At 41.2% G+C, this 12,727-nt stretch overlaps 1 protein-coding gene across 2 annotated transcripts in view; it reads left to right on the top strand.

The window, feature by feature from the left end:
- Window positions 1-12,727, top strand: part of MAP7D3 (MAP7 domain containing 3) — a 43,465-nt gene that overhangs the window by 21,440 nt on the left and 9,298 nt on the right. Inside the window, exons 7-13 of one of the 2 annotated variants that reach the window (XM_041396787.1) lie at window positions 2,355-2,456; window positions 4,132-4,230; window positions 4,612-4,710; window positions 5,787-5,912; window positions 7,774-7,895; window positions 8,282-8,412; window positions 8,999-9,243. In XM_041396787.1, the coding sequence (XP_041252721.1) occupies window positions 2,355-2,456; window positions 4,132-4,230; window positions 4,612-4,710; window positions 5,787-5,912; window positions 7,774-7,895; window positions 8,282-8,412; window positions 8,999-9,243 (924 nt within the window). Of the gene's footprint in view, window positions 1-2,354; window positions 2,457-4,131; window positions 4,231-4,611; window positions 4,711-5,786; window positions 5,913-7,749; window positions 7,896-8,281; window positions 8,413-8,998; window positions 9,244-12,727 lie in introns of both variants that reach the window. The other variant, XM_041396786.1, reaches the window with a different exon arrangement.

The following is a 12,727-nucleotide window of genomic DNA, read 5'->3' as shown; positions in this document are numbered from 1 at the left end:
GAGGGTTTGGGTGATAGTGTGCTCTGGAAAGTGAAGCCCATGTAATGGAACATTTTCCCAGCCATCAGCAGTTCTGTGGGATGTTGAGTGTGATTCATGAGACCACAGCAGGGATCCCGCTGATGGAGAAATGTAAAAATGGATGAAAGCCCCAGAGTCAAGTGTTGCATTAATGGCATTGCTGTCAGTGCTGAGATGAAGCAGGCAGGGTGTGGGTCTGCCAAGAAAAGTGGCCAGGCTGTGCAATAAAGCATCCTTGATGACAGTCCTGCTAAAGGGGGTGTTTTAGTGGTGCCTGCTGAGCAGAACTAGAGGTTCAGGTGCATCAGGACTGGAGATGTGCTATTAGAACAGAAATGGGGCTGCCAGAGCCTCTCCTTGCTAAATAAAAAGCTTCCCTGTCCTAGTAGAAATTTGGAAGGAAGTGAGAGACAGCTGATCTTATTTCATGTAGCTTAATGTTATCCAGCCTCAGGCAATGCTGCAGCACCCTCTCTCAGTGAAACCCTGCGAGGATTGAAAGCTCCTCACTCTGAGTGATTTTCTTGAGATCCCCTATTTCCCAGCTCCTTGCCCAGTTCCAAGTCCTGCTGCATGGCAGACATGTGCTTTGTTCAGCTCTGATGCTGCAGTTTGTTTCCCCCCTTCCATTAGAAAAATAGAGAAGTTGGTGTCACGTGGGCTGTGTGCTTCTTGCATTTCAAATCCCTTGATGGAGGCAGGAATATCCTGCCTGTCTTCTAAAGGTTTTTTTTTCCTAGAGAAAGGAACTTTATAGTTTGCAGAATTGGTTCTGTGCATGAGGTAGGGAAGAAGTTGAGGCCATCTGATCATGCAAGTGTATTGATTGAAAAAGCATTTACCTCTGTACCTGGGTCCCAATAGGTGATAGACGAAATCTCAGATTTCATACAAGTGCTGAAGTGCTAAATTGAACTAAGAGAAATTTATATGAAGTGTCTCTGTGATGTTTGGAGGCCTGGACTCAGCTGAGTTCAGGCAGGAGCCAGGATTTCCTTTAAAGAGCAGACACTAGAGGGTAGCCTTCCCCTTCAAAAGCACCCAAATACATGAATTATGAGCTTCCTGATTTTCGTATATAAAACCTCTTAAGGCTGTTTAGTTATCCCAGTTCTCAGACTCCATTCATAAAATGCCCCCCTTTTTTTTTTTTTCCTTCTTCCTTTTGTTATGTTGGGAAAGCATCCACTAAGCTCAGATCTTAATTTCTAAACTAGATTCAGTAGATCTCCCTCTTATCCCATGGGGACTTTGCTCACTGTTCCAAGAGCTTCCCATGGGGCTGTCCATAGGAATCCTTATGTCCTGGCTCTGGCTGTAAGGGGCTGTTGTAGCATGCTGGCAAAGGGAAAAGATGTTGCCTCTGTGGTGAGTAGTGCTGCTGTGTCCTTTGGTATTTGTGCACTAATGAGTTCAGATTAATCATCTTTGCTGTGCAGTGTGTCAGCGAAATTGATTACTTGTATTAGATGTTTAAAATTTTGTGTGTTTGTTGTGCTGGTCTGCACTGCTCTGTGTACATTAATGTTTTCTGCTTACTGAGTTTCTGTAGCAACAGGTACATGTTTTTCAAAGGCTTTCACACTCTGGAGTAGTGTTCATCCTGAAAGTACATTATTTGAAATTAAAAAGCAGGTATTTATCTGCCTTGTAATAAACTTGCAGTTCTGCCATATGAGATGTGATTTTTATGCGTGTATATGTATCTGTATACACATACCAAAAAATATTAATGCCTCTTGTGGCAGGTTTTTCTTTTTTCTGAAAAATTGTTCAGATTTGATAGGAAACATTAACTGAAGAGTAGCTTTTAGAGAAAAATTGGCAATTTCTAAAATACAGCAACCTTTCTGAAGCAATCAGAAATAGGAATGCTTTCTTGCCTTTCCTTAGGAGTTGGTTTTATTCCTCCAAAATAATTTGTTTTGGTTTGGATTTATTAACTAGTGATTTAAAAACTGTTTTGACACACTTATGTGGCAGGAATGAAGAAAGAAATTTTCCAGATTTTGTTGTTATTTTCTGTGTCTTGCCAGTCTGATAACAGCAGACAACCTCAGTAACTTTTGTCTTTACATGTTAGGGACATGGGGTTTAAAAATCCCTTTTTTGCACACATATGCGTAAATCCTGGCATGACTCCATTAAACTCTACCTTTTCTGTGCCTGTCCCAGCTGATCAAGCCTGTTCAAAGGAAAACAAAATTTTGTGTTTGTCATCAAACAAAAGCAGAAATAGCTTTCAGGATGTAATACTTGGAGAGTGAGCTCTCAGCAAGGTGTGAAAGGCTCAGGATGAGGGCAAGTTCTAAAGTCATCACTTCTCTCCACAGCCAGCAAGCGCTCGCCCTCCACAGCCAACCTCAAACAGGCAGAGGCTGCCGTGAGCAAGGGCCTGTCCCCGTCTGCAGCTCCTTTAAATGCCTCAGATCGAAGTAAGTGGGGGTGTGTGGCTGCTGGGAGCAGGGCACCGCTCAGCTGTGCCTGGGGAGGAGACAGGAGGTGCAATGAAAACTCCTCCCTCCTCCCCTGCTCTGTGACTCACTTCATATTTTGATCTCAGATGCATTTCATGCAATTTGTTAATCCAGCCTCACTGTTCAGGGCTTTGACCCACTTGGTGTGATCTCTGTTAGAGGAGAAGAGCAATGGTAAAAAATGCTGGTTTTTTTATTTCTCTAATTCTGTTACTAAAGTCAAATCTTGGTGAATGATTCAGAAATCATTTCCCATCATCTCTATGGATTTGCATGCCTTAATTCACACCCTAAAATTTCAGCAAAATAGACACAGTACGAAAATGAGGTTTGCCTTGTTCTGTTAGACGGCTTTAGTCATTTGATTATCAATGGGAAGGAAAAAAATTAATCTTGACAAGGAATTGTCCTAATATACTTGTTAAGATAAATAAAAACTATTTGTAGGAGCACATATTTTGGCTTGTTTTAGCATGAGATTTTGTTATTTGGAGTCTTCCCAGAGTTTCATATGATCCTGCCTGTATCACAGATATGGAGGATTTTGCTTTTGCTTTTTTGTTTGTTTAAAATGATGAATAAGCTAAAAGCTGTTTAATACAAATTCACCTAGGTCTGTGCTGCAGTGTTCTGCCAATCTGCAGCCTCTGATCCAGCAAACTGAGCTAAAAGAATCCCTGACAGACACAGCTAAAGGTGGTTTTGCTGGTTCGTGTTGGAAGGTGATGCAGCAGAAAAATTTGTGCTCATCCCCTGTGTGCCTGGTGGGGAAATCAGTGACTATATTTATACTGGCAGGGGCTCTGAGTCACTGGAGGCTGCTTGTGATTTTAAATTATATTTATATATTATGTGTCTGCAGGGTTCAGCTCTGGATATGAGTCAGAAGCAGGGCTGTAAAGTACAAATTAAACCTCTTACAAAGGAAGTCACTAATTATCAACTAATTGGGATTGCTTTCAAACTTACTGTCATACCCTGAAATCCTTTGTGAATCCTTAGTCGCTTTGGAGAAAATATTCTCAGTTGGCCTGAAATACAACAAATTTGGACAGGAGTCCAAGTGATCTATGTGGTCAGGATGTAGAGGGTGACTTAGAGTGATCCTGTGCTCTCAATCTGATGCTCAGGGAGAACTGATGGGGAGATTCACAGGACATTAAATACAGCCCCAGAATGAACCAGATTGCTTCTGTTGTGCTTGTGTGCCGGGGAGGGTGAAGGAGCAGAATGTGGAAATGAGAAAATGATGCTTGTCCTGGATCAGTGGAGTATCTCCACTTACCACTGTGTTCTGTATTACTTCTAGGCTCACTCATACTCATAGAGAATGTGAGCAATTGTCTTTTAAAATTCTTGTGTATTTTAAAGGTGTACAAGGATGGCCTCAGTAGGTCAAACAAGAATCTGTTGTGGCTGACATCCTACTGCTGCTATGAGAAAAATGTAGAAATAAAAGAAATAATGTTTTACATAAAGTGGTTCTTCCCTGATCCAGTTTTTCTGCTTCTGAAGAATTCAATATTATAAAGCAACTTAATGATTAACTTCTCTCTCTTAGGGAAGTGGGGCAGGTGTTGGAGGGGACCTCTGGGCTTTTCAGCATAATTAATCCATGCACTTTCACTTCCAGGTACCACAAAGAGAAGTGCCTCATTAAACAGACTGAGTAACAAAGTCCCTCCACATTCCCAGCAGTCAGCACCCAAAGGTTCACAGGTGGAACAGAAAGGTGCTAGAAACCAGTTTGTTTTGAGAATTGGGAGGCAGTAAATGGGATATTCAAAGATGACTTTAAGCCATGTCCCAGTTCCTTTATAAATGTTTTCACTCAGGCATTTATGCAGTCTGTGCACTTGTGGCATAAATATCATTATGCACATTGCAGTGCCAGATATTGGGTAACTGTCTCTAAACCAGCTTTATTCCTCTGAAAAGAGGAAGGGTGGGGGGAAAGTAGACAAATGGTATACAAACCATTTAACTCATGAGAAAATAGGGCTTCATAATGATACATTGATGGTTTTAGCTGATTAGTAAAAGCAAAGCATGGGATGGCAATTTAGAAAATCATGTCTTGTTAAAAATAATCTTCCTTACGCTTGGTCTCTAGGAGGAACAGAAAAGAAGAGGAGCACATCTTTGAGTAGAATGAGTAGTAAACCCCAGTCTTCTCCAGAGCTAGAAAAAGTGAAAAAGGAAGAAAAACCAGGTGGTTGTTACATAAAACTGAATATTTTTTTAAAGCCTTTAAAGTTTGGATAGGCTTGATTTCACTACTTTCCTAGGTTCTTAAATTTCTAGGACTTTTTAATGGCCTTTTAGTTACCCAGTGTTCAAGATAAAATGGTAAAAGTTAAATTAAATTTTTACTTCTGGACAGAAAAAAAATCCTCTAAGAAGGCCTTTGTCTTTACTAAATGGCACTGCAAGCAGATAGCAACATGTGTCTGCTTAAGAGAGCAATCTATTTGAGAGCTGGTAGACTGAAGGGTCAGAAATTGTAAAAATATCACTGATCTGTTCACTTCTTAGTTAAATCTTACCTTTGCTTTTTAAAGTTCTGTTTCATTATTCAGTCTAAAAGCACTTCTCTGTTCCTGCTGCTGGAGTAAGCCATGTGCATGCAGAAGGAAGAAACCTGTTCTCACTTCAGTCTCTTTTGGTCTGTGTATTCCCCACTAGGTTACAAATAACCTCTTTCCTGGGAACTCCTAAACCTGAGGGAATAGGACCTTGTCTAACGTGGTTTTCTCTCTGAGTTAACAATTCTGAAACTTTCCTTTTTAGCAGCTGTTGCCAGCAGTTGAAATTATTTCTGCTTCAGAGTCTTTCCTGTCTGAGAGAATGTTGGGTGCTGTCCATGTGAATCTGTGTGTGCAGGCGATGCTTGACCATAACTGCTGGCTTTGACTTGCAAGCCTTCTGTTTATTATGTCAAAACAGCCTTTCCTGCAATCTAGAGAATGTGGCTCTGAAGAGCTCAGTCAAAAACGTCTCATACTTTGACTGGATTCAGCATTCACCTCTGTTGTACACGTGCCAGTCTCTGCACATTAAAATGACTTGTGCTAAGCAAGGCAAGAGCAAGAAGTGCAACATAAGAGATTGCAGTGTTTAACCCTTCTGTGCTTTTAGTTCGGAATTTCCCCTCCATGACTTCAGTACTGTTCTTCCAAAACCGTTTCGATTTGCAACAATGCTCGATCTTCCTTTGCTTTGTACTGCTTGTCTTTTCCATGATATGATTTCATGTTGGATCCTTTTTGGTTTGTTCCTGTCATCCAGCTCGTCGCTCCCAGCTCAGTCCCTTGGACAGTAGCGTAATCAGCCGCCTCCTCGCCCCCACACAGGCCTCCCTAGCTAGGAGTAAAAGTGCTGCTACCTTGTCGGCTGATGGACAGGACCCCTCAGGTAACAGGAGGGCAGCAAAGCCTCAGAGTCTTACACAGAACTTAGATGGTAGCTGCTAACTGTGCTACACTTCTGTCTGAATCAGACAGTTAATATGTGGTTGTGTGTAATATTACTTACCCAGTATTTTCTGTGGTCATTAATACCCAATTCATATGCTATGTTGCATGTTTACTTTACAAAACCATATAATAATATTGGCTTTTAAACTCCAGTGTTGGTTTACTTGCTCTGCAGAGAACCAGATGCTGGTGTTCATTCTGGGGATTTTGTGTGTGGTTTTTTTAGCTGACAGATCTGCATTTATACCCTCAACTCAATCTGAGATATTCTGGTTAGAGCAGTACTAGGTTATGAAAGGAAAAAAAAACCCAAGCAAACCTGTAATTTCAAAGTGCAAAACTTAAATTTATTTAGGGGAAGAAACACTTGGGGGAACATGACAATAGGGTTACCTGGAGATAAGTACAGGGAGCCCTGAGCTGGCTTCATCCAGCTGATCACAGAAGTCATGGTATAACAGAAGAGAGAAACCCTGGCTGACTCAAGCAGTTTTGTGGTGGTCCAGACTGACCTGATATGTCCACACCAGGGCTCAGTTTACTAGAGCAGGAATTTGCAGGAATTACCCCCCCTAGCTGCAACCCACATGTCCTGGAATTGTTACTGGTTAATTAATAATGCCCCAGTAAATGCATCTCTGGAAACAATGTGGAATCCTTTCTCTTCTTTTACCTTACAACTTGTGTTCCCAGTTTTGCTTGATTCTTCTTTAGTATGAAATCACATCTTTATTTTTTATCTTACACCATTTCACTTGGTCCTTGTCAGTAACAGTGACATTTCCACACTATTCCCCTTGTCTAATAATCAGTATTTATTTTTTGGTTAGTAGTCATACTTTTACACACCTGTTGTATGTGCTGCTTTTATTTTACCATGAATACTTCAGTTTATGTTGTGTGGGGAAATGCCATCTTTTTTTCTGTTACTGTTAGCACGTGACACTCCCTATTGCTGAATTAAAGATACGTTTTTATAAGTTTATTTAGAGGTACTTTTTTCAATTCAGTAGAAAAGTACCTGTGCTTTAACACAACCTGTGCACAAACAGAATGCAGGTCTCCTTGCACAAATGCTGCAAATACAAAAATAAAATGTATTTTCCATAAAGTTACAAAAGTAAGTGCTGTAATTGTCACAATTTATTTGAATTATGGAAGAATCCAATATCTAGCTTTAGAATATTTTTGTATCTGTGTGTGCTTATCTGTCTGTGATCATGTTAGTAAGAAAAAAAAAAAAGATAAAATTTTTCCAATATCTTATATGTGAAGAGATTGACACTTCAGGTAGGAAAGATGTTATAGCTAAATACTGTTTTTTCTCTTGATAGATTTCTTTTAAGAGAAGGGAGGTTTCCTCCTTGAGTATAGAGGAAACATGCTTAAAATCTGAACCTCTCATGAAAAAATTGTCAGGAAAGATGCCAAGCCATTATCACCGAAGCATTTGTGATCAAATGCAACTTGACTAAAATTAAAGTAATTCTGGTGTGCTACAAATTTGGTCCATTTTTGGAAAAGCATTTTATTTTTATCCACTCCAGACTGCTGCTTTCAGGGTGTTTATTCTTGGTGCTGTTGCTTCCCCAGTACTAATTGTGTGGTGGTGTCTGTCCGTGAGCCGTTGCACTGTGCACTGCCTGCGGTGTTTCCCTGTATGGTTTCTAACACACACAATCTCTCTTTCTCTTTTTCTCCCTCTTCCTTCTCTCCTGTTCTTATGCTGTGCACTTGGTTCTTGTTTTGTCTTGTCAAATTCCTAACTTTTATAGAATCTCACCTCTGTCCTCGTTCAGCTTCAGCCAGTTCCATCAATTCCCCAGTCCCAGCTCCTAAAGTGCCGGTGCGCAGCCGTAGCATCGACAGGTTGAAGTCCTCTGTCTCTTCATCTGATGCAAGTTCACCTGATTCAACCCAGGTTTGTTGCAAACTCACAGGAATTAAGTTTCTCTTAATCTGGGGGGTTGGAACAACTCAGGATGGGATTCTGTTTCTCCTCTTTGCTGCTGCTTTCAATAAGCACTGATGAAATTTACAGTAGCATTTGCCTAAAAAATACAGAGTATGAAAATCAAATTGGAATTTTATAGTACTTGATCTCTCTTGTATCTTGAAGGCATGTTGTTTGCTGCTTATGGTTCTCAAGCTTTAATTTATGTAAAAATTAAACAAAGATCAGGTCTGTGTTTTGGAACATTCAAAGTGTGTCTTGTTGACCACTTGCTTGTTTGTTGAAATAGCAGCTCCTCTGTCTGCAATGTATTCTAAAGAGTCAGCAGTATTTTGGTTTTGTGTATCTTCTAGAAATCAGAGACAGAAAAGCCATCCCCAGGTTCTGGCTTGAGGCGCCCTCCCTCACCATCCATGTCTGCCCGTAGAAGATCCCCCTCTCCTGCTAATCTGGTGAAGCGTCCTCCGTCCCCTTCTGCAGTCAGGTACGTGTCCAGGTTAAACCTCTTCTGCAGTCAGGTATGTGTAAGCACCTTTTATTCAGCACAAAATGAAGGCTTCTTCCTGTCTCAAGACAGCTGAGCTTTTGGAGTTGGGATGACCTATGCTATGCTGTGTTTGTACAGAAAAACCTTCATTTTGGGTCCAATTTCCCTTTCCCAAAATAGGGATGCAGCTTTTGTTTCAACCTTTGTTGTGCAGACAAAACACCCTTATCTTCTGTGCACTAAAACCAACAAAAGCCTGCAAGCCTCTGAATAAAGTGATCCGCCTGTATTAGCATAGGAAGTTTCTGGGGTTGAAATCATGAGGTTCATCCTAGATGTGGAGTAAATGGAGATCTGGGCTAGCAATCCTGTTCTGATGTTACCCTCAAGTAGCAAGCCTGGGTGCCCAAGGTGTCTTGGAATCCTGGTTTGAGTTTTATGGGGAAGGCACCAGTAATTTGTGGGTGGATTTATTTTTGAAAGGGAGGTATGTAATATAAACTAAACAAAGGAGACTGCTCTCCTCAGGTGCGTGGTTGAGGTTTTCATTGTTAGCTCTGAAAAATACTCTTTATTTCAACAGGCAGAAGACTCGCCCACCTTCACCTGGTGTGTCAAAACAAAGGCCACCATCTCCTACTCCAGTCTCTAAACCAGCACCCATCCAGCGTCCATCTCTCACACCAAGTGTTATAAACATTACCAAAAAGAAAACTGAAGCAGAGAGCAAACCAAAGGATAAGAGCACAGAAGGAATAGGACAAGAGCAAGGTGCTTCCCCAGCCTTGGAGAGGGATGCAGGAGCAGCTAGCACAAAGACCAAAGAAGGTGGGTGTTCCTCAGTGTCTGACTCACTCCTGCTCCAGGCCTCTCAAGTGTGTGCTAGGAGTGGGGAAACAACTGGCTCGTGAGGCAGAGCCCTGGAGGGTAGGATGCTTTAAGGCAGAAGCTGTTCATTACTTATTATACAATAATTTTTCATTATATGACTTTGGGATGCGAATTTTAATGCAGTAGTTGGTTTATTTGACTCAAAGGTTTAAGTCAGGAGCTTTCAGTATTATTACTACTTGTACTGTAATTTTAAGAAAAGCAGAAATCCTCTTTGCCTTTTGGGCTTCAGCTGCTCTAGCTGAGGGATCTACTAGCTTAGGTTTGTAAAGTCAGTAGTTAAACTACACAAAGGTCTTTCAGTTCAGTTAGTAGTTCTTAAAATGCTCCTGTAAGGACCTTCTTGGAGGACAGAATCAGCTCCTGTTCATCACAGGATGAGAGAGAGTTTTCACAATGCTTGAAGGCTGCCTTGGCCTAAGTTCCAGTGAGTGTGTAATCATTGCTGCCTTGGGAAGAGTGATCAGTTCACAAGTCACACTGAGAAGTTATCCTGGTAGATTAAGGAGAGCCATATACCAGATAACTAATTAGTGTTCTAGCCCTCTTCATTGTGCCACATGAGCCTGGCCTCTGTCCCTGCGGAAAATGCCAGCTCCCATCTCCAGCAGAATCTGGGACAGCCTTCTGATGAGGTCTGGCAGGCATTACACTGTGCAGAAGGTCTTAGGGGACCCTTGACAGGAAAAGGAGAGATCTTTAGAAATGTAGGTTACAGCCAGTAGGCAGTACTGGGGGTGAGTCCCTCACACACCAGGTAAGTGGGAACATGTGCTTGCTGCACGTTACTGCATGTGCGGTTCCTGTGTGCTTCCCTGGGCTGCTCCTACTCTCTGCCACTTCTGAGGCTTCTCCTGGTACTGCTTCTGCTGGATGTGAAGTGTCATTCACCTGAAGAACTCACGGTAGAGCTCTGTGGTCATGTGTTCCTGTGGGAGGAAGCCTGGCAATCAAGGTGGATGTTTGTACGAAGTCACACATCTGTCTTTGCTGTCACATCCTTTGTCTTTGCAGTCAGAACATCCATCCCTCAGTGTGCTACCATACTGTGGATAAATGTCTGGTGTGCCTCAGAGCATCATCACTTCTGATCAATGTCATCAGTTGGTTGAAGCCTCCGTCACAATGTGTCCTAGTCCTGTATCTTCCAGTTGTTCTGGAGCAAGAACCTCTGTCCTTGTTCCTTGGATGCCTGATCTGTCTCCTCTCTACACTGACTTCTGAAACTGTATTAACGCAGTTTATCTGTTTTCCTTTTAGTTTATTTTTAATCTCAAAATAGTCATCTTAGTGATTCCTACTGGGGCTGGGCAAAGCTCTTTTTCTTTGACACACAGAACAAAAGGAAATAGTGGGCATGTTCTTCAAAATAAGAGATTATTTCATTTCTCTCTTTCAATGTTTTGGTACATTGCAATATTGCTATGTGAGGCAAAATCTTTTTTCTTAAGAGTTTGCTTTCAGTTTTCAAGGCAATTTTCATTTTACAGGTCTGTGTCAGCAGTTCACCCCATAGGTTGGTGCAATTCCCTGTTCCAGACAGCTTCTGAAGTCAGCACCAGTGAATGGCATGTGGCAAATCAGTCTCTAGGTCTTGTAGGTGTAGCCTGCTTTCAGCTTTGTGCGCTTGTATCTTCATCCCATTTCTTCTACTTCAAACTGAACTTGTTTGCCTGTTGCTGACAGCAATGAGGTTTTTGACTTGTTTTTTGTGTCTTCCTCCTGCAATATGCTGTTCCGCAGTAAAACACTTTTTATTTTTCAGTGACTGGAGCAGTTGTCATTTCTGGCAGCAGCCTCTCGCAGCTTCTCTGAGAATTAAAAGGCTTGTGCAACTTAAAGCATAAGAAGTGCTCCTTCATGAGCTCTCACCTTATGCATGATGATAGGTAATAAACTATCATGGAGCCTCACATTTTCTATCTGGGTATTGAAGGCTTTGAAATATGATTCCTAGATTAATTGTGAATTAATTACTTACGTTGAATCTTCCCTCCATCCAGCTAGTACTAGATTTTGCAAGTGTTCAGAGATTGTTTCTCTTGCCTCTTTCTCTCTTTCCCCTTCCCTTACTAAAAGGGAAGTCCTTTGATAAAAAGAATGACTAGGAGTACAAGGAAAAGGAAGCTGAGTGTAAAAGACTGTCAGAATTTTCTTAAGGCGTGCTGGGAAATCTCATGTCCTGCCCTATGGAAACAGCCCATACAGGGGTACATGGAGATGAAAACAGTATTGAAGTACCTATATGGAAATCATCAATAAAACTGCAGAAGTGAGAATGCAGTGGGAAGGTCCCCAAGCCCTTTCTTCTTTTTTTTCCTTCTGTTCTTTCCATATCTGCAGTGTTCTGAACTGTTGTGACTAATTTTCTTCTGTCAATAGCAGATATCATACTTAAGCTGTCATCATGCTGTAACCCTAGAACTTAAGTCTAAAACCTTTAGTCTTCTTGCTGAGCATTAGGTTGTCTTATTTAGGTTCAGTTTTGAGGAGGGGAAATAGGTTAAACCTGACATTAAGTGTCAGCCAGATTTGATACAACTGAGAGAGATGGCAAACGTGCAACCAAAAATGGTCTCTGCTGTGAAAAGTGAGTAGTCTGAACAGAAAGTACACTCATATGGCAGAGGAAGAAAGAGGCAATTTGACTTTGGCTGTACACTGGCAACAGTAAAAGAAACGTAGTAAGTTACAGAATATTGGAAGAAAAGCATCTGCCTGTCTTGAACAGGCAGATCTGCTAATGTTTTTGTAAATGCATTTGGTCTTTCTTGCTCAGGAGGAGGAAGGGCCCCTTTTGACTGAGTTCAAATTTGGAACACTCATGGCTGATTTTTGTTAGTACCAACATCACTGCAACTTTTTCCCACATCAGAAGCAATGTGTTGTCTGGGGAGGTGGTGTTTTCTCAGCTGTGGATAAATCTAAATGTTAGAACATTTTCTATGCCTGCACTACATCAGTGCTGAAATGCTTTTCCTAGGACTCCAAGAACAATTTTTCTGCACAAAAGACAGCCATGATTCAGCTGCTGAGAGTTAGCTGTGTTTAATTATACTCTTCAGTTGCAGGTAGTGATTTTGTGTCCATGGGCCCTAAGCAGCTTTAAAGGTATTAAAGTTCCTAATGATGACATTGTGTTTTTAATGATTTGTCTTCAGGTCAGAAGTAAAACAAGTCAGAAGTAAAACATGTCATAGTTCATTAAAATTACCTCAACTTCAAGGCTTTATAAATGTTAAACAAACATACATGTGCTAATTTGTGAAATGTTCAGGAGAAAGGCAGGTCCTCACCAACATTATGATGCTACTGCTCTGCTGACATCAAGAGCTGATTTTCTGAATATTCAGATGATGAGCTTTTAAAATCACATTCAAACTGAAATATTTCTAGGGAATAAATGATAGAAATCAGAGTT

The sequence above is a fragment of the Onychostruthus taczanowskii genome, unplaced genomic scaffold, assembly GCF_017590055.1.
Source record: "Onychostruthus taczanowskii isolate IOZ18803 unplaced genomic scaffold, ASM1759005v1 scaffold13, whole genome shotgun sequence".
Taxonomy (NCBI): domain Eukaryota; kingdom Metazoa; phylum Chordata; class Aves; order Passeriformes; family Passeridae; genus Onychostruthus; species Onychostruthus taczanowskii.
Note: the sequence above shows the minus strand (reverse complement) of the source record. Positions and strands in the feature narration are given on the sequence as shown.